General features: G+C 38.7%; 1 protein-coding gene across 4 annotated transcripts in view; it reads left to right on the top strand.

The window, feature by feature from the left end:
- Positions 1 to 15,102: 15,102 nt before the first annotated feature.
- The window catches only part of NCKAP1 (NCK associated protein 1), a 129,076-nt gene continuing 120,955 nt past the window's right edge, over positions 15,103 to 23,223 (top strand). For all 4 annotated transcript variants that reach the window (XM_044669728.1, XM_044669730.1, XM_044669727.1 and 1 more), the window contains exon 1: positions 15,103 to 15,525. In XM_044669728.1, the coding sequence (XP_044525663.1) occupies positions 15,418 to 15,525 (108 nt within the window). In that variant the 5' untranslated portion in view covers positions 15,103 to 15,417. The remainder of the gene's footprint in view (positions 15,526 to 23,223) is intronic.

Here is a 23,223-nt window from a genome sequence, read left to right on the forward strand (position 1 = left end):
ATTACCTCTAGTCTATGAACATGTGGCAGAAATCTATCATTGAGAACTCAATAAAGCCTGAAATACCAGACCCTCCCTTCACCATGCAGACTGACTCAGCACCTTCTCAACTCCCACAATTGACTCTCCTCTCTGGAGGGCTAGATAGAAATAGAGCAATCACACCTTTCCAGTCTTTCCTTTGTTTTTTTTTTTTTCCCCATTTTCATAGTAGTTTTTTTTGGGTGGTGGTGGTTGTTACATGTGTCATTGATCAAGACCTATTTCCATATTATTAATATTTGCACTAGAGTGATTGTTTAGAGTCCACATCCCCAATCATATCCCCATGCACCCATGTGATCAATCAGTTGTTTTCCTTCTTTGTTTCTACTCCCGCAGTTCTTTCTTTGGATGTGAATAGTGTTCTTTCTCATAGGTCTCTCAGAATTGTCCTGGATCATTGAATTGCTGCTAGTAGAGAAGTCTGTTACATTAGATTGTGCCTCTGTGTACAATGTTCTCCTGGTTCTACTCTTTTCACTCTACCTCAATTCCTGGAGGTCAGTCCAGTTCACATAGAATTCCTCCAGGTCATTATTCCTTTTAGCACAATAGTATTCCATCACCCTCCCATACAACAATTTGTTCAGCCATTCCCCAAACAAAGGGCATCTCCTCATTTTCTAATTTTTTGCCACCACAAAGAGTGTGGCTATAAATATTTTTGTACAAGTCTTTTTCCTTATTATCTCTTTGGGGTATAAACCCAGCAGTGGTATGGCTGGATCAAAGAGCAGGCAGTCTTTTAAAGTCCTTTGGGCAGAGTTCCAAATTGCCTTCCACAATGGTTGGATCAATTCACAACTCCACCAGCAATGCATTAGTGTCCCAATTTTGCCACATCCCCTTCAACATTTATTACTTTCCTTTTCTGTCATATGAGCCAATCTGCTAGGTGTGAGGTGGTACCTCAGAGTTGTTTTGTTTGCATTTCTTTAATTATAAGAGATTTAGAACACTTTTTTATGTGCTTATTGATAGCTTTGATTTCTTCATCTGAAAATTGCCTATTCATGTCTGTTGCCCATTTATCAATTGGGGAATGGCTTGATTTTTTTGTACAAATTTGAGTAACTAGACCTTTGTCAGAGATTTTTGTTACAAATATTTTTTCCCAATTTGTTGCTTCCTTTCTAATTTTGGTTGCATTGGTTTTGTTTGTGCAAAAACTTCTTAATTTAATGTAATCAAAATTATTAATTTTACATTTTGTAATATTCTTGTCGAAGTGGAATCTAGAGACCCCAAACTTGTGGCTTAGTGAGATCTGATGAACCCCAAGTTTTAGAAATAGCTTGTAGGTTGGAGACCCCCAAAGTTTGTGCTTTTTCCCAGTTCCCAGTTCCCTGTTCCCATGAGAATCCACCGGAATGGAATCCAAGACTAGGGTAAATGCTAAATATCTTTTTGTCTTAGGTAGTCTTCCCCATTGTATCTAAGACCCTTTCCCAGGAAGACACACCTGGGCAGGGACCATCCTTTAGTTTCCATTGTAAGCAGCCCCTTTCCCTTACACCCTAGCCACTGGCTAGGATTCCTTTCCTCAAGCTTGATTGTAAATCCCATCCTTACCTGTCAATCTTCTTTCCTAGCCTCTGGATCTTCCCAAATGGTATATAAGTTCCCCAATTTCCTTTGTTCCTTGGAGTTATCATCTAGGGCAGTGTCACTCCCAGGGGGTCAGGATGCAGAGTGAGGCAGAGTTCACTCTGCATAAGGCACAGCTCTGCATCAGAGGCCTAATCAACCCTGTTCCCCTTTTCCCTTGATTAAAGAGTGGCTTTATGAGTATTTAATAGTTCTGTGTTTTTCAAAGTTAACATTTTCTATCTTGTGCTTGGTCTTAAAATCTTTCCTTTCCCATAGATCTGACAGGTATGCTCATCTAGTTTACTTATAGTTTCCTTCTTTATATTTAAGCCATTCACTCATTCTGAATTTATCTTGGTGTAGGGTGTGAGATGTTGATCTAAACCTAATTTCTCCCATACTGTTTTCCAATTTTCCCAGCAGTTTTTGTCAAATAGTGGGTTTTTGTTCCAAAAGGTGAGATCTTTGGGCTTATCATACACTGTCTTGCTGAGGTCATTTACACCGTCTATTCCACTGATCCTCCCTTCTGTCTCTTAGTCAGTACCATATTGTTTTATATATATATACATATATATATATTTTTTTTATTATTTTAAATGCTTTAACTTCTGTGTATTGACTTATAGGTGGAAGATTGGTAAGGGTGGGCAATGGGGGTCAAGTGACTTGCCCAGGGTCACACAGCTGGGAAGTGTCTGAGGCCGGATTTGAACCTACGACCTCCTGACTCCAGGCCTGGCTCTCAATCCACTGAGCTACCCAGCTGCCCCTGTACCATGTTGTTTTGATGATCACTGCTTCAGTCCTTCCTTTGTAAAGGGTTCAGATCAGAATTTTCCAACTAACTACTTTCCACCAGCTTCTCTGCTTTTACTTCAGCAAACATCACAGCTCCTGTTAGCCCGTTAGCTTTCAGCTTCCTTCTGTGTATTATCTTCCTGTTAGATCATAGGCTCTTTGAGGTCAGGAACTATCTTATTTATATCCTCAGTGCTAAGCACTAGGCTTAGAACATAATAGGTACTTAATAAATGTTCATTGAATTGCATTTACTTTTAGCAGAGATGACTTTGAACCTCTTCAGCTATTTGCTAGCCTCCAGAAAGGCCTCCAGGTGGAAGAATTTAGGGCATAGTAGAAGTTGCCATTATACCTGGTCTTGTGGGAAAATGATTTTATTTTTTGTGTGTATAGATCCTGGTTCTATTGATTATGTTGCCTCTTAAATTCAAGCATATCCCAGAGATATTGTGGATTCAATTTCAGATCACTGCAATAAAATGAGGCACACTAATTTTTTTTTGTTTTCCAATACATACAAATTATATTTATGCTATACTGTAGTCTATTGAGTATGCAACAGTATTGTGTCTTTAAAAATGTACAAACTTTAGTTAAAAATACTTTATTGCTAAAAAATGCTAACCATCATCTGATCCTTCAGGGAGTCTTCATCTTTTTCCTAGTGGAGTGCCTTGCCTCCATCTTGATAGCTGCTGTCTGATCACCATGATAGTTGCTGAGGGCTGGGGTGGCTGTGGCAATTTCTTAAAATAAGGCACCAATGAAGTTTGTCCCATCGACTGACTGATTCTTTCACCTAATCGCTTAAGAGACTGTCACAGGTTTATTAATTGAAATAATTTCAAAACTGTTTAGTCTCAGGGAATAGGGAGGCCTGAGGAGAGGGGGGTAGACAGAGAATGACAGATTGATAGAAAAGTTAGAACACACACACTCAGGACATCTGTTGATTAAGTTCACTCTCTTACATAGATACAATTTGTGGTACCCTAAAAAAATTACAATAATAACATCATAGATCATCATAACAGATATAATAATAATGAAAAAGTTTAGAATATTGGGAGAATTACCAAAATGTGACACAGAGACACAGTGTGAGCACAAGCTGTTGGAAAAATGGCACTGATAAATTTCCTCAGTGCAGAATTGCTATAAACCTGTAGCACATGTGCCAAAAAGGGCATGCAGCTGTGTCACCTGCCAGAGTTTGTTACTAGAAAGTCAGAGGGACTTGGGGTGGAGCTGTTTGCCTCCCCCCTCTCCATGCATCTGAAGACATTCTTTAGTTCCCCCACCTCTCTGCCCAACAGTCAATGGGAGCACTTCCTCCCTCGCCTCTCTGGGGTAAAGGCACAGGGCTCCGTTCTAGGGCTGGGGGAGGCAGGAAGCAATAGTCTGTAAATGATTCACCATTACTGCCATAAACCTTCAATTTGTCAAAAAGCACAATTATCTGCAAAGTGTAATAAAATGAAGTATGCCTATATTCCTTGTAAAATACAGAGAATTTCAGGGTCCTGGAGACCAGTGGATTTTGAATAGTAATCTCAGGGTTAATTTGGTCCTGCTGGGCCATGATGGCTTTATCATAGGCCAAACAGTTTAATCTTTCAGAGTCACTTCCAAGTAGATCTAGCTTCTGCTGCTGAGGTTTCTCAGTTGAGCATCTTTAAATCTATTTAGCATGTTAGGATCTGGGTGGGAGAATGGTTAATGGGCCAGGTCTGGAGTCCTGAGTTCAAATCTGGCTTCAAACACTTACTTGCTCTGTGATCTTGGACAAGTCACTTAATTCTATATATCTCTGTTCCTCATCTATAAAATGAACTCGAGAAGGAAATCTCAGTATCTTTGCCAAGAAAACTTCAAATGGGGTCACAAAGAGTCAGACAGGACTGAGCAACAACAAAAAAAGTTATCCTGCTGGAGAAGAAGGCATTAAATCACACCAAAAAAAGAGATAAACTTACCCTAGGATCTCAGAAACAATAATACAATTAAAAAGCAGATTCACTTTCAGCTCAAATCTACAAAGAATCTTAGAGCTAGAAGGAATCTTAAATATATAGTCCAAATCCTTTACTTCACAAATAGAGGCACAAATAGGTTAATTAATTTTTCTAGCAACCTAGAGCTAGTTAATGGCAGAGATAGGATTAGAATATAGGTCTACAAACTCCTAGATCAATGCTATTTCCTCCAAACAATACTAAGTCCTGGCATGCATACAGAAGATAAAAGAAAAATTCAGGCTGAGTCTAGAATCGATCAGTCAATCAGTCAATAAACAAGTATTAAGTGTCTGCTAGGTGTCAGACATTATGGTAGGTGCTGGGAATACAAATAGAAAATGAGACAGTTTCTGCCTTCAAAGGACTAGGGGTATAAAACACATATAGGGATTACTGATCAAGAAAGGGTGTTTTGGTCAACAGTGAGATGGATTGTGAGTGAAGATAAAGGACAGTAGATTATCCATAATACCTCTTCCAGGAGCAATGGTTAGGAGTGTTTTGTTCACTGTTCTCATAGCAAGGTTGGGAGTGGGGAGGAGGACAAAGGCTTTAACTCATGGCAGGATATGCTGGCATTTGCTAGTCCTAATGGTTAAGTGGAGGAGATATAAAGCAGTCTATTACAGAAGTGTTGAAATGCAGCTTACTGGAAGCTCATCACAACATTCCTCAGTGCTGTCTGAACTAAATTAAAATGGAATTGAGATTTGACAAAATAAATAAAAATATGATAGAACAAAGATAATATTAATAAGTAATTTTATAAGTCAATACTTGGCCCTCATGGATCTTGACATACGTTTTAGGCGTCCATTTCTATTTGAATTTGACACAATTAGTTGAGAAGAAATAACCAACTCAAAACAGGTAGCTCTAATTCGATTCAGGCAGTTGCTTCTGCCTATACAGATTTAATTTTTACCCAGGACTGATGTTTTGTTATATTACAAATACCAAAAAATAAGACTCCTGGCAATGTTCATGGAAAATCAACAATATTTGGGGTTTCAGTTTCACCTATCACATGTGGACAGAACATAATAAAATGAAATTAATCTTTTCAGACATCTGGATATTTCATTTTATATTATAAGGTTAGCATGTATGCTAATAACATGATTGTGGAAGATGGCAAACAAACCAGTTTTTTATTGACATAAGGGCAAATTTCTATCACCACCATCATCTTCCTCCCTAAAAGTTTCTCAAATCAATAACTGGTACCACACTTACCTTGTGAGAGCTGTCGTGTTTATTCCTTCCCCTTAACTCAAAGCATAAAAAACCAGAAGTACTCCATATTTGAAAAGTTGCCATCCCCCATAGAAGACAAAAAACGTTTTTGAATAGGGATATGGAGCAAGGGAAATAACAGAAATAGCCATAGTGACAGTAATTCCATTAGTATAACTTTTTTTTAAAACCCTTATCTTCCATCTTAATCAAAATTGATTCTAAGGCAGAAGAGTGGAAAGGCTAAACAATGAGGGTTAAATGACTTGCCCAGGGTTGCACAGTTAGGAAGCATCTGAGGTCAAATTTGAATCCAGGACTTCTTTTCTCCAGGTCTGGCTTTCTATCTACTGAGCCACCTATGTTCCCCCAATAAGTATACATTTCTAAGTGACAAAAAAGATATTTAACACTCAATGTACATTCTTATATGGCTTACTTTTTCCTTGCCAGTTCATTCAGAAGTGTATGAGTTTGTTTTTTTTAACTCAGGAATGGAACAGTAGTAGAAGTATAGCACAGAAGTTTGTTTATTCTTGAGTATAAAAGGATCAGGTTGTAGATCCTGCAGAATTGATCTGGTCCTAGTTGGTCTTTACTTCTCTTGTGGCAAATATCAGAATCGATGGGTCCCAACGTGATTAGGTTATAAGATGGTACACATCCTCACTATGTATGTGTGTGTGATAACTAACTAAGCTCCTGTTAGAGTTAGAATGGCATAGAGCAACAGTTCTCAAACTTTTTGGTCTCAGTACCTCTATATACTCTAAAAAATTATTAAGGATGCCTACTAGAACTTTGATATGTGTGGGAATGTAGCTATTGATATTTATTATATTAGAAATTAAAATATTTTTGTATTATTATATTAAAGTAGCTTTGATCTAGGGGACCCTCTGCCCCAAAAGGGTCTAGGAGTACAGCAGTGATCCTCCAACCATACTTTAAGAACTACTGGTAGAGTGGATGGGCACCTAGTCTGAGAATCAGGAAGGACCTGGTTTCAAGTTCAGACTGATAAAATACTAACTGTAACCCTGAGGAATCCTTCATGCTCTCAGTACTCTGAAGCATCTCTAGGACTGTAGCTAGCAAAACAGTAGTTTTTCCATATTGGTAGAGGGAGCTTCTGCACTAGGAGTTCCTTATCTATACCAATGAAATTATGGTCCACTTCCTTTCCTTTTCTCCCCCCCACAAAAATTCCCTGTATATGTGAGTTGTGTCTCTTTCCCTGCTGTCCAACATGCTTGTGGCTGGTTCACATGGGGTAATTGTCTTCAGTGGGTAGGGGAAGGAATCAAATGAAGCAATTTATTACCGAATTTGCTTCTAGCGACTGCTCTTTCTGCATCCTTGCCAGTTTATACTCTCTTGGTATGTTTAATAATCACCACAGGAAGTATCCTTGTATATAAAGTGTATTTTCTGTCAAATATACTTAATTTTGTTTATTACCTGTCCTTGAATGGGGGTTCAGAGGTTAGAGGTTATATTTTTTTAGCAGCTATGTATTGCTGATATAGCTAGTTTATATATATATATACATATATATATATATATATTTAAAACCCTTATCTTTTGTCTTAGAATTATTGGTTCCAAGGCAGAAGAGAAGTAAGGGCTAGGTAATTGGGATATTAAGTGACTTGCCCAAGATCACACAGCTAGGAAGTATCTGAGGTCAAATTTGAACCCAGGACCTCCCATATCCAGGTTTGGCACCCTATTCACTGAGCCACCTAGCTGCCCTGCTAATGTATATTCTAATCCATTATTTATCTTATTAATTATTCTGTTTCTATTCCATAAATAGATTAAAACATGACTACACAAAGACTTTGGGGATACCCTATATATATAAAGAAATTAAGATCAAAACCATTTTAAAGATCAAACCAATGTTTGCATTCAGCAGTATTTATTTCATCAATACTATTTAAGTAGGAAAAAATAAGCACAAGATTGAATTACAAAAAATACAACACAACACATAGCATATGCATTCCTAGCAGCATGAAGGGAACTGAGAAAATTAAAACTAATCATAAAATTAAATTCTTCATTAAGTTAGAATTTTCCCACAGAGAAAACTGAGTTTATTTTAAAAAGAGCTTTACAGGGGAAAGACAAATTTGCCTCTAGTTGGTACAGAGCAAAAACAAATAAAATGTAAACTGTATAACCAAAATGCTAACAGCTCATAAAAGAATTCTAGCTAGATGCGTTTGGGAATGTTCAAGATCAAGATTGTAATTAATTTTTCATTGCTTTCTTTTTGGACTTTCCAGATCAGTTTCATTTATGGCATCTATCCCTTTGACTATCAGAGGCTTCCTGAATTTCATTCAGGCTCATCTTAATTTCAACTATATCATGTTGTAATCTCTGGCCACTACTTACCTCTATTTAAGCTATTATGTTGAAAAATATTTATTTCCTTCTCTATTGCTCTATTTTTCCCCCCAGTAAATGTGTGTGTGTATGTATGTTGGCTATTCTTAGTAGATTAGATCTTCATGTAAACTTACTTATTTTGTCTAAGTGAATAAAATCGAATATTATCTGATTACCATAATTCCTATGTGTTTCTTTCACCCCATCATAATTATAATAGTTGACATTTTTTATAGTGCTTTAAGTTTTGACACATATATTACATATACTTTCTTATTTGATTCTCACAATTACCCTTCAAGGAAGGTGCTATCATATAACACTGGTTTTGGAGTTGGGAAACTCCCTTGATTTATGGGCTTTAAACACTAGAATTTGGCTTCAATAAATACACAGAGCCACCCTAGGCCATAATAAACAGGGGGATATTGTCCTTCATTCCCACTTTGGGAGAGGCTTCTATTATCAGCTACCTGCTCAGTGACAGAGTAGATTAACATTAAAATAATCTGAAAATGTCCTTTAAATGATTTCAAGATTTTTATTATGTGATTTCATTATTATAATATGAGTATTCTTCACCAAAGTGTTACTCTGATATCTCATCTTTGCATAGAGGTGACCCTGGATTCACTCAAGCTGTCAGGGAGGCAAAAGTAATGACAATTAAAACATAATAGTCTGCCCATAAACCTGGGTCACACTCTCACATCAGTGCACACGGTGTTCATGGGAGGAGTGAATGCATACACAAACCTAAGCAGTGTGACACATGGACAAGGCAGACTCCTGGCTAGGGTGTCTATAGTCTCTTTAGGGAATAGTCAGCACTTACTCATCAAGTTCATTCTACTCTCTGGCTAGATAAAGGAATTTTTTTGCCACTCAAGTTTGTAGCAGTATTGAGCTTTTAGCTAAAAACAGCCTTAAGCCTAGGGTCTGCAGTGTCCCAGATTTTCTTAGTTAGGACCTGTCAGATTGACACTTTTTCAGTGAAAAGCAGTTTCCTTTAAACTTGGGGTCTATAAAGGACAAGATAAATAAATCTTTTGAGACATATACTCCCTTTGAATATATATATAGATGGTGCTAGAAAGCAAGGCAGCCTTTCTCTACTCCTAAACCATATCTTCACCCACAGCAGAAGATTCCTTCTTTATCTAAACTAATCAGCTCTTTCAATCAGATCAGTTCCCAGTATCAATACTGTACTTATCTGTTAGTTTCTCAGCTTTTGTGTTCTATTTTCTGATGTTACAACTTCTTTTGTCAACTTCTCTTTTCAAGGTGGCTTCTCAAAAAATTGCTTACAATCTTAGAATTTGGCCTTTAATGTCTTAAATCAGGTCTTTCTTGCATGTAAATGACCCATCTCTAACTTAGCTAAAGAAACCCTAAATCTATATTTCAAATACAGTAGTTATTATACAACAGTTTTTTTAATGAATTTAATTATTTAATGAAGAATTAGTTATTCAGTCAATAAACATGCACTTACTAAATTTTCACTATGTGATACAAAGTATGACAAGGACTGGGGATACTAAGAAAGGCATACATATAAGTTCTTGTCCTCAGAGAACTTATAGTATAATGGGGGAAATGAAATGTAAGTAACTAAAGGTACAAAAAAAGATGAATACAAAGTCAATAGTCAGTAGCTTTAGAAGGGGAATTAATAATAGGAGGGCATAGGAAAATTTCCTGAAAAAGATAGACATTAGCTGTTGGGAAACAATGCCCTATAGCCATCTCTATAATTAGTTATTTACTTTTGAGGGGCATGCTTTCTTTCCAGATTCTCAGTAGTTTTATCTGAGGTGCTGCTATTTTTCAGGCCCTAAAAAGAACTCGAGTTATTTTTCTATGTTTCTTGTGCTGATGCTTTTTTATAACCTTTTTAGCAGATAAAATATCCATATATGAAAGGGGCAATATGTTACATAAGAACTGTTCTCCTATTAACAATTGGGATAGTCTGGGGTAGTGGATCTCTAGAGAGCTGGCCTCCAAACCTTAAAGGCCTGGCTTCAAGTCTTACTTCTGAAAAACATACATGCCTTAGGAAAATTACTTGAACTTTCAGTTTCCTAGACCCTGAGAAAAGCAATACCTCCCCTTTTTCCAGCCCTGCTCCCACATCCATTTTTTAGAAATAACTCTTAAGTAAATGTGATTTGTCTACTGCTTCTGCAGGTGCTGTAGTCCCTACTTGGTTAGCAGCTACAACTACTGAAGACCTAGAAAACAAAATTCTCAATACTAAAATCCTTGACTTTGTCAAAAGTTTAACATAAGAAATGGATAAAGTTTTATAAATAGTAATAATATTAAAGAAGTAGCATTATCATCTGATATGCTATGCTACTTTACTCCCAAGGACATAGAACCTTCTTGTCTCATTTGCAGCTGAAATTTCCTTGAAGAGTTCTCCCTGGAATATGAACTCTTTGACAGGAAGGACTGTCTTCCTTAGAACTTAGCACAATGCTCATTAGTTCCCTTGCAGGAACTCCTGATGCCAATGAAATCACAGACCTAGACCAAAAATAAATAAATAAAATCATATTCCAAACATAAAATATCTAAATCAGATAACTCTTGCCAAGACTACTGTAAATATGGAGCTATCATCTACTTCCCACATTTTCTCTAAAGACATATAATAATTTTAATTATCTCTACATATTCTTGGGACACATTAGCAGAACTCTTTTATCTGAAGTGAGATATTTTAAAATCTTTAACACCACATGAGCTGTCAGGAATATTCATGCTATGATAAAGGAAACTAGGGATTCCTATAATGCTCTTGGAAAAAAATTAGTTTCCTATGGGCCTAAGGGACCTTTTGTGTTTTTGTTTTTCCCAGAAAACTATCATATACAAATGTTCAAGCCGAACAGCAAAATCATCACAACACAAGCAGATTGTTATAAAAACTTTATAAGTCAGTTCACATAGTATCAAAAAATCTTGAATCAAAGGGAAAACATAAAAAGACATATAATTGCTAAGATTGCCTTATAATCATAAGTTCATGGTTAAATATGTTATTAGTTCAGTGCTAACAGTGGACTTTGCATTATACCTGTGGGTGAGCTTCAAAGGCTTGTACTTTAATGACATTACCTTCTGAGGAAAAATGTAAACAAGTATAAGAGCTGCAAATATTTCATCTAGGTCTGATATGTTTTATTCTAGTACATGATTCCTTTACAAGGCTAATAGGTTACAATAAAAACCTGGTAATTAGACTATTCACTCTGAGTTAAAATTTTACCATTGACATTATTTATGTGACCTTAAGCAAGTCTTATAACTTTCTTGTGTTTCAGTTTCTTTTTTAAAATGAGAGGGTTGAACTAGATGGTTGCTGGGTCTGAACTTCTAGCTCTATTATTCATGATCCTAATATCTCTGTTTTAGGCCCTCTAAACACAAATAAGCAATTACAAGGGCATAAGTCTATATGGGAATATGCCAGTGTTCTATCAGTGACTTTTTATGAAGACAACTGTAGTATTCAAATTTGTACACCTTGTCTTTTTTTTTTTTTTTTTTTTGTCTTTTCCCATAACTAGTAAGGGCCCTTTAAAAAAATAGAAAGTGACATATAGTTAGTTCCCTTTTGGTGGTGCTCAGTAATGCTGGCCCTAAGCAAAATTGTGAAGTATGGGAAATTCATTCTTGCCTCTTCCCAACTGTCTTCAGTGATCTTTTCTTGTTACCTTTTCTGCACCCCCTCACTCTAATGCCCCAATCATCTCCAAAATCTCTGGAAGGTACTTCAAACTCCTGGGCTTCTTATCAAAACTGAATTTTGTTCCATTTTCTTTTGGCTAACTATTGGGTTAGAAAGCAATTTGATAAACTAATAACTCCAATATGTTAATGACTTAGTAACTGTTTAATATGTTACCTCACCAGGAGTGTATGCATTTGAACAAGATTCTTGGAGATACAAAGTCTTAATCAAAGGAATGAGTCTTTAATTACAGACTTGTAGGCACAGTGGCAAAAAGGTTGGGGTAACATTTGGGAACAGGGTAGTCTTTTCCAAGCTTTTCAAATCATACCAAATGGGTTAGTCTCTTACTTTCTCTTCCTATGGGTACAATTACTCCTGTTCTGATTGTAGAGCAGAAAGAGGAATTTTCTTTTCAATTCATTTGAGTAAATATTTATTCAACTTCAACTATATGCAAAGCACTGGAGATACAAAGACCAAAGAACCCTAAAAAACAATCCTTACCTTTAAGGATCTTGCATTCTACTGGGGCAAAGAAAACAGAAGTTTGTCTTTTGTCCTAGAGGCAATAAAGGTAGCAGGATACAGTGAAAAGCATGTAGGATCTGGAGTCTAAGGCCCTGAGCTTGAATTTTGGCTTTGCCAGTTACCTTTATTGCATTATATTACCTGGACAAATCACTCAACCTCTTCAGGCCTCAGTTTCTTCATCTTTTTATTGTTTGTTTGTTTTAAACCCTTAACTTCTATGTATTGGCTCCTAGGTGGAAGAGTGGTAAGGGTGGGCAATGGGGGTCAAGTGACTCGCCCAGGGTCACACAGCTGGGAAGTGTCTGAGGCCGGATTTGAACCTAGGACCTCCTGTCTCTAGGCCTGACTCTCAATCCACTGAGCTACCCAGCTGCCCTCTTCATCTTTTTAAAAAAAAATTTAAACCCTTACCTTTTGTTTTAGAATCAGTCCTGTGTGTTGGTTCCAAGGCATAAGAGAGGCCAAATTGAACCAAGGACTTCCCATCTCTAGGTCTGGCTCTCAATCCACTGAGCCACCCAGCTATCCTCTCGATTTCTTCCTCTTTAAAATTAATATGTTGGATTACTTGACTTCTAAAATCCCTTACATTTCTAAATCCATAATCCAATAGAGAGAAGCTGAAGATTTTTTAGTAGAAGAGTCAGAACTGTTATAGACAAAACTGTGTTTTAGGTATATTCATTTGGTACAACAGTAGTTGTGTGGAACATGAATGGGAGAAAGGAGGGTCTACAATCAGAGAGACCAATTAGAAGGCTACTACAAGTGTAGGGTGGCCTGTGTGAGTTTCAGAGAGGTGATAGAATGTATTGGAGATTTGTGTAGGTAAATTCAAGAAGACTTGACAACTAATTGGACTTTCAAGGTGAGGTAGAGAAGAGGATGACACAGGATGCAAATGTATGCAACAGTAAAGTTTTCTGTGCCTTCAAAAGAAATAGAGAAGTTTGGAGGAGAGATGGGATTGTAGGCAAAGATGATTGTTTTATTCACTTTGAGTTTGGCTCATTTTTCTTTTCATTTTTCAACCAAACTGAATTAATCTTGGAGAATTTAGGAACAATCTGATATAATGTGGGAAAGTAAAATTGTGCTTCAAATGGGGACAAATACTTATATTTGCCTTAGGGGGAAAAAAGAAAAGCTGTTTTTTAAATAAAATTATCTTTCTTCCCCATCCACTGAAATCCTATTCCACTGAAATCCTATTCCTATTCTTCCTGGCTTGGGGTTTCCTTTGGATTTCTCAAGGGCCATTCCAGTGTGAGCCCAAGTTTCTAAAACTCTAAAGACATTTTTGTTATTTGAAGATCAGCTGTTTGGAGAAACATATCTTCCTGAGATTCGGCCACCAGGTTATGAATTTTTCTAACCATGGCAGCTCATAGGGACTGGTACGAAGGTATAGAAGGCCTATGGAGGGAATATCCCTTTTTTATAAAATTATGTTGAAGAAATGAAGGCTCTGCCTTCCCAGGTTACCTAGGGATAATAAATAAAATAATCTGTTAGAAGTGTATTTTGTTGAAAGTTCTGGACTTATGTTGTCTTTAAGACAAATTAAATTAGAACTAAAACAACAGGAAGACTACTGTAAGCCTAAAAATATGAAGGCAGTTGGGTTCTGCAAGGCTGGAATGTCAGCCCCTCCCTACCACTCCTCTCCCCAAATGATTACATACACTTTCTCTGCTTACTGCTCATTCTTGGAGCAGGAATTTAAGGTTGTTGACCAGAGAGAACAGCTACCAGAATAAGCTGAGCTGAAATTGACCTAGCGGGGGGGTGGGGTGGGGTGGAGTTTGAAAAAAAAAAAAAGTCCAAATCCAACCTGTTTCCAAGAAAGGGGCTCGGGATGACGATGGGGGTAGGAAGACCGAGGGAATGCTTGCTCTGCACCCTTGTTCTGCCTCTGGGTTCTCGATTTGGGATCCTGACCCCTTCTCTCAACCAGACCTGGGGTAGGGTGGGGGGATTGGAAGAGGAGGCGGTGTGGTGGGGGCTAGGACTTCGAAGGCAAGGGTAGATGGAAACAGTCGAACAGGAGGAGATCCCAGCCTCTTGGGGAGGGAACCATCTGCTAAGTTCTGCCAGGAGCTGCTGTCAGAGGAGTGGGAGTGATAGTGGGGGCGTGAGAGGGGTGGGGGGAAGGTGCCGAGAGCAACCAACCCACTCCCTGAGAACAACCTCCCGCCCCCGAGCTTCTGCCTGGGTGATTTGCAGAAGGTGGCATGGGAGTCCAGTTTTCTCTGCCCCTCTAGGGAGACGAGGGAAGGAAAAATGAACTTGACCATAGAACCACCCTTATTCCTTGCAACCCCCCTCCTTTCCCTAGGATCCTGGAGACCCAATGGTAGGCAATATAGGGCAGGAACGGGGTCAACCCGGGAGGGTGGGCTGGATTCTCCTCCTCTCTCCGCCCCAATCCAGTTAGGAGGGGCGGGGTAGAGGGTGAGAGACATGTTGCTGCTCTTACAGTTTCTTCTGCGGCCGCCGGGAGGCGCTGGGGATGTAGATCAGGTGACCCGGGTGCGCGCCTGGGGGGTGAGGGGGGGGCTTGCTAGAAGCTGCCTCGTTTTGGGCCGGCCGGAGACGCCGGAGCCGCTGCCGCTGCTGCTGCTGCCGCCGCCACACCTAGTGGAGGAGCCGGGGAAGGCGGCTCGAGCTGGGGGGGGTGGGGTGGAGAGGAGAGCCGGGGGTGGGGACGGAAGGACGGGCGGACAGGAAGGTAGGCGGGCAGGCTTGGGGAACCGGCGAACAGCCGCCGGGGGAAGAGACCCTGAGGCAGCGGCGGCGGCTGCAACGGCAGGAGCAGTGGCGGCGATAACATCAGCTCCCCCAGTAGCAACTGCAGCAGCAGCAACCGCATCGGCCGCGGCTCCTGTGTTCACCGGCCGGCAGGGTTGGGGCGGGCGGGCCATGGGAGCACTCTCCTGAGGCGGAGGTCGAGGGCGGGCGAACGGGAGGACACGGAACGAGGGAGGGAGTGCGGAGGCCGCGGGCCGCTGTCTGGGGAGCGGGGTCGGCGCCGGCGGCACCACCATGTCGCGCTCGGTGCTGCAGCCCAGTCAGCAGAAGCTGGCGGAGAAGCTCACCATCCTCAACGATCGCGGCATCGGCATGCTCACCCGCCTCTACAACATCAAGAAGGTACGGTCGGCCGAGGCCCGGGGGCTATTGCGGGCGGCGGCAGCGGCGGCGGCGGAGGCCGGCTGAGAGCAGCAGTCCCAGCCACGGCCGCAGCCGCCGCAGCCTCTGCTCTGGGAGGGCTGAGTTGGGACTGGGTTGGGCCGGAGAACCTGGAGGGTATAGGGTGGAGGCTGCTCGGCGGAGGGAAGCCTGAAGGACGATTCCAAGGGGAGAAACTCCCCCCCCCCCCCCCCCGGTAGCCTAGAGCCGGGGTTGGGCCCCGCTGCGGCCTAACTGCTGAGTCCCGAGCGCCTCACCTCCGCCCCGGCCACGGTCCACGGCCGCTTGGGGAAGGAAGCAGTCAGAAGCCATTTCCCGGTTCGCCCCGGGGAGCCGGGATCGGGCTGTGGGAAGAGGCAACCCCCCCTCCCACCCAAGCCGCTTCTCTTCCCCAGCGCTGCGGTGGGGGCGGGGTGATCTGGACTGGGAACTGAGCTCGACAGGAAAGGGCCGGAGGGTGGGGATGCTGGGGGAAGATCGGGAAACTTGCTTGTTCTGGAACTGCGGCAGCAATACTAGAAATGGAAGGGGTGGGAGGCAGAAAGGCCAGTGGGGAATCCACTTAACACTCCCCAGTGTTCCAGTTGCTCCTGGGATTCGGAAAGAGGGTGGGAGAGAAGGATGGAAAAGGAAATGGCTCACCGGATGACCCTCACCCATCCTCATTCGGCCAGTTTTTCCTAGGCTGCTAAGTAATGGCCTTTTGAGAGGGTGTTAACATCTTAGGAAGATTTCATTTTTGAAGGCAGGGAGGAGGTGTAGAAGTGAGGGTGGTACTAATTTTCTCTTAGTACTTAAGAGTTGTGACTCACTAGAACAGGAATAACAACCTTAACCTTGCTTTTCCTGCCACCTTTCTTTCCCTTCCAATTAAGACACATTTGGGGAATCCTAGGTTTATGGGTATGTGTTTTTTAAAAGTTCACTGTCTCTGAAACAAAATCTGTAACTGTGTTACCCACTACACTACTATTTATTCTTTGATATTTTGAGTAGCTATTTGCTACCCTTTGCTTTAGTTGTCATCAAAAAGGCCCAGGAAAGTCATTTTGACCTGTAGTTTAATAAACATAATTTTAAAGCAAACCCACAATATTATGCTTATATTCCAGGAGAAACAAACCAAAACGATTCCCCCATTTGGGAAACTTTAGTCAAATTTGCCGATTTAGATAGATTGAAGAATAATCTATGTGAGGATTAGCCATTTAAGATCGTACTATTTGATTATATACATATTTGGTTTCAGACTTTTACTAGTTTGCCTCAGGATTATTTGTTAATTTTAAATTCAGCCTTTAAGTTTTAGTTATGTAACTGCCTGAGTCATTTTTTAAGAATAACATTATAAACATTTAAATCTGGTTTAAATTTTAATGAAAAAGATATGTTTTTATAATTCATTTCATAATGGAGTGTTTTAAAACGTTTAAAACAGTATTTTGGTGAGAATTATTCATTTTGGAATGTCCACTTGTGTCTAAAAAGCATTCTTCAACGTGTAAAAGAATTGGCAGATTTTGTGAAATCTGATGGGTCAGAGTCTTAACTAGGGTTAGGATTATAGGTGTACCAATAGATTTCAAATCTGAACTTGATTGAAAAAAATTACATCTTTCAGCTAATAAACTTTCTAATCCTACTTGTTTACACATTAAAAAAATTGTTCTGAGAAGCTCATGGGCTTCTACAGGAAGCTAAAGTAATCCACAATTCAGGAAAAAGTTAATTCTTATTGACTATAAGTAAACAGTATTAATATTTGTTCATGAATTGTGATAAAATTTATCGTAAGGTTATTCTTTTACAAAGTAGCACACTGACTTAAAAATGATGATTTGTTACAAATTCTTAGAAGTAAATTTATGTAGGTTTAATAATTAAAATATTAGGGTCCATGGTATTCGTCTATATGGAACTGAATTTACTCTGAAATCTTACAGGTGTTCATAAGAAACTTGGATATTGATTTTAGAAGTCAGAAGAAATAGCAAGTCATATATTACTAGAAGGTACTAGATATGTGGTATTGTGGTTAAAGGAAATGGGTCTTGTTGGTTTCTAAAAGAGGAAGTAAAAGTAACTAGCATTAAAAGTGACTTGGCTAATAGAAATTCAAAATGTTCTATAAATACTTTACATTAAAGCTCAGACTTTATAACATTTTCTTTTACAAATTAAACATTAGTAAACTAAATTATGGTGTTTTAAGTGCCTATATTTTAGTACAGATTTTATAAGTCATTGCATAGTTAAAAAGTACCATTACCATTGAGAATCTATCTACTCTTGAAGTGGTAAAATTCAGACTATGATAATATAAGGATTTGATGTGTTTTTGTTATTTTGAATTATTATCAAAGGAAATAGCTTTATTTTTGTTTTGTTTTTATTTCATTGTCTTTTGTTCAAATTATTGTTTTGGATAGTACAGTGATTGAATTTTGGTTTGTCATCATTGATTAATATTATTATGGAATTTTGGTCTTTTAATCTCTAGAATTGTTTGCAATTCTCTGCAAACTAGTGATTGAAATGCTGAAAAATCCTTCCAAAATATGAAGAAAATAATTTGCTCACCAATTACTTAGCCTTTTTGGTCTCATAGTTTAAACTTATCAAATAAGATTTGTAATGTACATTTGCAAATAAATTGCTGCCACATACTTAACTATTGATAAATTTGATGTATTGAACTGAAAAGTAGAGTTGATAACACATTACAACTTGAAGTCTGTTCTGGAATATCATTTCAGCAAGGATATTAAATTAGAAAAATAGCATCTGTAGTAAGATAGACTTTCTTTATAAATTGTCTTAGACAGTAAAAGAATGCTTTACTGTATGCAACATTAACCATGGATGAAATTTGATTTCTAAAAAAAAAAATTCATCATTTTCAAGTGTGAGAATTCTTCCACTGAAGTCCTGATGTGTTGCTTTTTGGTGTGAAAATGTGACCCATGACACTTGCAAAATTGCCAGTAGCATATAAACTCTGGCAGTCCTACCTCACCAGCTAGAAAGACTTCATATATAGGCCTGCCAGTGGGCTATGTCTGGTTATCTGATGATTTAACTTTACTAAGTTTGTAGAGGTTTATCACCAGAGAGATGGCAGCTGGATGTTGTCTTTATTTAAGCCACTGTGACTTATTAAGGCAAATAAGACTTGCAGTTTGCTTTGGTGGAAGGAAAATGATGAAATCATGTATTATTTAAGTTTTATATTTAATAAAAAAACCAGGAGAACCCTTCCCTTCCCCCAATACTAGCATATATAAAACAGGAAAACAAAAGATTTAATATTTTAAATCATTCCTTCATATTAAAAGGAAATATAAATATCTGTAAGATCCTTTCTAGCTCTAAAATTCTCATCTTATTTCATTCTTAAAGTTAAACTGAGGCTCACAGAATTAACTGGCATGTTTTCTCATTGCTCATAAGCTCATTCTCATTCTTCTGCTTCCTTATCTATGAAATCAGGAAAATAACCAGCTCTCCTCTCTTCATAAAGTTGCTGTGTAAAGATCAAATGAGATATTATATGTGAAAGAGAAAGACTAGAGTGGACCATTGTTTCAATGGTATAGCAAACTCCCATATGACAAATTTCTACCAGAGTAGGCCAGACTCTCTGCAATTTAGAAAATGGGCAACTTAGTCTTAGAAAGTTGCTTAGAGTACTGTGAAATTAAGTTACTTAGTTGCTCAGGATCTCACACATTGTTAGTATGTGTTAGAGGAGGAGCTTGAACCCAAGTTTTCCTGGCCAGCTTTATGTCCACTATATCTTACTGCCTCTGTTATATGTGAAAGCACTAATATTGTAAAACACTTAAAAATATAAAGCAGTTGTTTTGCTGTTTAGAAGTTTCATCAAGTTTGAAGTAACTGTCAATGCCTGGAAATTGTTGAAATTCAACCTATTTCAACCAGAGCTTTGTCTATTTGTTAAGAAAGAGAAAAATGCAATATATTCTCTAAAGCAGCTAAAAAGACTTTCTTTTTTTAAATTTCCAGTCTCATAGTTTTCTTTCCTATTTTACTATACCATTAATATTATAATCATTGCAATACTCCCAGTGCCAAATAGCTGGTTTTGCTAAACAGCTACATGTTTTCCCTTAAGATTTCATATGTTGCTTCAGTTATATTAAGGAATAGTGGAAAAGGCTTAAAATCTCAAGCATTGGTGTTCTTCAAGGCTCTTTAACTAGGTTTATTTAACTATAATCGAGGCTTCGTCATTTGTTATTTTCTTCTATCTCCACTATAATATGTCAAAAAAAAATACTTGTTACCTGTTTTTTGAGTACTCTGGAGATAAAAGTGAAGAGCAGCAGCAACATAAAATAGAATCTTCATTTCTTTTTTTTTTTTTTTTTTTAAACCCTTAACTTCTGTGTATTGACTTATAGGTGGAAGAGTGGTAAGGGTAGGCAATGGGGGTCAAGTGACTTGCCCAGGGTCACACAGCTGGGAAGTGTCTGAGGCCGGATTTGAACCTAGGACCTCCTGTCTCTAGGCCTGGCTCTCAATCCACTGAGCTACCCAGCTGCCCCTTCATTTCTTAATAAGTATAGAAAAAAGATGAGGGGAAGCTAGCTGGCTCAGTGAATTGAGAGTAAGTAAAGTAAAAAAAGTATGCCTCAATCTTTACTCAGACTTCATCAGTTCTCTTTCTGGAGATAGAGAACATTTTCCATCATGGGTCTTTTGCAATTAGCTTGAATCAGTGTCTTGATCAGAGTAGCTAAGTCTTTTACAAAGGATTACCCTTACAGTAGTGCTATTATTGTGTATAGTGTTCTGATTCTGTTTACTTCCTTTTGCATCAGTTCATATTAAGTCTTTCCGGGTTTTTCTGAGATCATCCTGCTCATTGTTTCTTATGGCACAGTAGTATTCCATCACAATCATATACTACAACTTGTATATCCATTCCCCAAATGATGGGCATTTTCTCATTTTCCAATTCTTTGCCACCACAAAAAGAACTGCTATAAATATTTTTTGTACAAATAAGTCCTTTTTCCTTTTCTTTGATCTTTTTGGGATATAGACTTAGTAGAGGTAATGATGAGTCAAAGGGTATGTAGAGTTTATATGTAGGCTCTTTTGAGGGTCAGATATGGCTCTTTCTGCAGGAGGCATAAAGTCAAATTTTTTTCAGGCGCTGTTACAGGAGTGCACACTGTGAGCACTGTATGGCTCTCATGAAATTACATTTTAAAAAAATGTGGCGTTTATGACTCTCACAGCCAAAAAGGTTGCTGACCCCTGAGTTAGAGAATGGCTTGTATTTTCATAAATTTGGCTAAGTTCCCTGTATATGTAAGAAATGAGGCCTTTATTAGAGAAATTTGCTGTAAAATTTCCCCCAGTTTATTATTTTTCTTCTATTTTTTATTGCATTAGGGCTTTTTTTTTTTTGGTACAAAAGCTTTTTAAATTTCATGTAATCAAAATTATCCATTTTACTTCCTGTGATTCTCTCTCTCTCTCTCTCTCTCTCTCTCTCTCTCTCTCTCTCTCTCTNACTTCCTGTGTCTCTCTCTCTCTCTCTCTCTCTCTCTCTCTCTCTCTCTCTCTCTCTCGGTCAGAAATGCTTCCTTTATCCACAGACCTGACAGGCATATTTTCTACATTCTCCTAATTTACTTAGAATATTGCCTTTTATATCTCTTTTTTTTGAAGAAGAGTGAATATAAATTTGTTTCCCAGTTTGGCTTCAATTTATAGTGAATCCAATCCCTAACCTTAGGGTTATCTGCATAGAAGTAGGATAGTAGGACTGATCCTCCTCAGGTTCTAGCTTCACCCAACCCTGACTCATACCCTAAACCTTAAAGTGTGTATAGGAGGTGATATGGTAGGCTGGGGGAATATGGCTTCTTTAGCTGAGGTAATTTGGCATATGTTCTCAAAAGACTAATATATTCCTTAGGGCAACCTGGACAATGATAGTTTTGTCCATGCAGAGAGCTTAGTTGTAGACTCCTAGGCCACTGGCTCAGTAGTTGGAAAAGAAAGATGCTTGGATAGTCATGACTACTAGGGTCTTCCAGCTGAATTATTGTCTCAGACACTTTCAAAATGATCTAGGGTAGCTGTCCAGAAAGACGGGCCCTGGGGATCCTCTCCCCAAAGGGATCTGAGGATCCACTTTATGTACTTGGGGTTGGCTGCTGCTTTTCCAGAAAACATGGAAATAGATTCACTCAGTCAAAATGCTTTGAAAGGAGAGTGAAGAAAACTCCACCATTGAAATGAGAAAAAATATATAAAACCCTTTGCTAGCTATGTAAATATTGGTTATTATTTTAAAATATTGTTATATACTTTAAAAGATCCTGCGTTAAACTGAGAAATAATACAATCATGAAAGTGCTTCTGGACACTAAAAAATAGATTTATCCTTTGAATGGGTTTCTCTCCCCATGGGAGAAGAATCCTGGAATCTGCTCCCACTTAGCAGCTGTAGACTGTAGACTTGGGAAGAAGAGAGAGAGGCCTGATCTGTATAAAAAAAACAAAAGAACAGAGAAGTAGCCAGGAATGAAGAAAGCTAGGAGGCCTATTTCACATGGCTGGAGTTGGACTTTTGTTATAAGTAGATCTCTGAACTAGGGATTACATTTATAGGAGTTCTGATAGGGAATGGTTCTATTGTCATACTGTTGATCATTACTGTATTGTGCTCATCATCAGAGTTTTCCCATGAAAAATTATGACATTGGTGACCCTTGTGGGCAGGAGCTAGCCAAGGCAGAAACATGAGCAAAAGCACTAGAGCAAAAGGACTTAATGGTGTCAGTCAGCATATGCCAACTCTTATTTCCAAATAATTTTTCCCTTATATACAATATGAGATGTTGGTCTATCCCTCATTTCTTCCAAATTACTTTCTAGTTTCCCCAGAAATTTTTGTCAAATGACAAGTTCTTACCCCGGAAGTGAGAATAAGTCTTAAGGAAAAGAAAAATAGTTGGATCTGGTGATGCTTACCTGAAATCTCTGCTTTAATCCTTTCTGAATTTCACTTCTGATTCTCTAGACTTTTTCCACCAGGCCACTGATCACTTTGGAAGTTCTCTCTATCCCTGACTTTCTTAGATAAGAAATATACTCTGCCTTTGAATCCTTTTCCTCTGATTATAATAAAATCATCATCTTCATAATAGGCATTTGTGTAATGCCTACTATTCTCTAGGCACCATAAAAAGCACTTTACAGATATTCTCATTTGATCTTCATAACAATTCTGGGTATTAGTTATCCTCATTTTATTGATGAGGAAACTGAGGTAGCAGAGGTCATGACTTGTTCAGGGTCATACAGCTAGTGTCTTAAGGTAGGATTTGAATTCAGATTTTCTTGGCTCTAACCTTAGCTCTTACCCATGTGCCCCAATATGCTAAATGGTTTAAGGCACTCAAAAAGCCCAGTCCACAGCTGCCTGCGATCACAAGAAGAGAGAACAAGAGGTGGGACTACACAAAATTTATATCCTGCCTATGTCAGCACATAAAGTGAGAAGGAAAGTGGGGTGCTGAGAATTGTGGTTTTTTGTTTCAGATTCCAATTACACATGGCACAATTGAATGTAATAGACTTTTCTATTAGCAACAATGCAATGACCCAGGACAATCC

The sequence above is a fragment of the Gracilinanus agilis genome, chromosome 3, assembly GCF_016433145.1.
Source record: "Gracilinanus agilis isolate LMUSP501 chromosome 3, AgileGrace, whole genome shotgun sequence".
NCBI lineage: Eukaryota > Metazoa > Chordata > Mammalia > Didelphimorphia > Didelphidae > Gracilinanus > Gracilinanus agilis.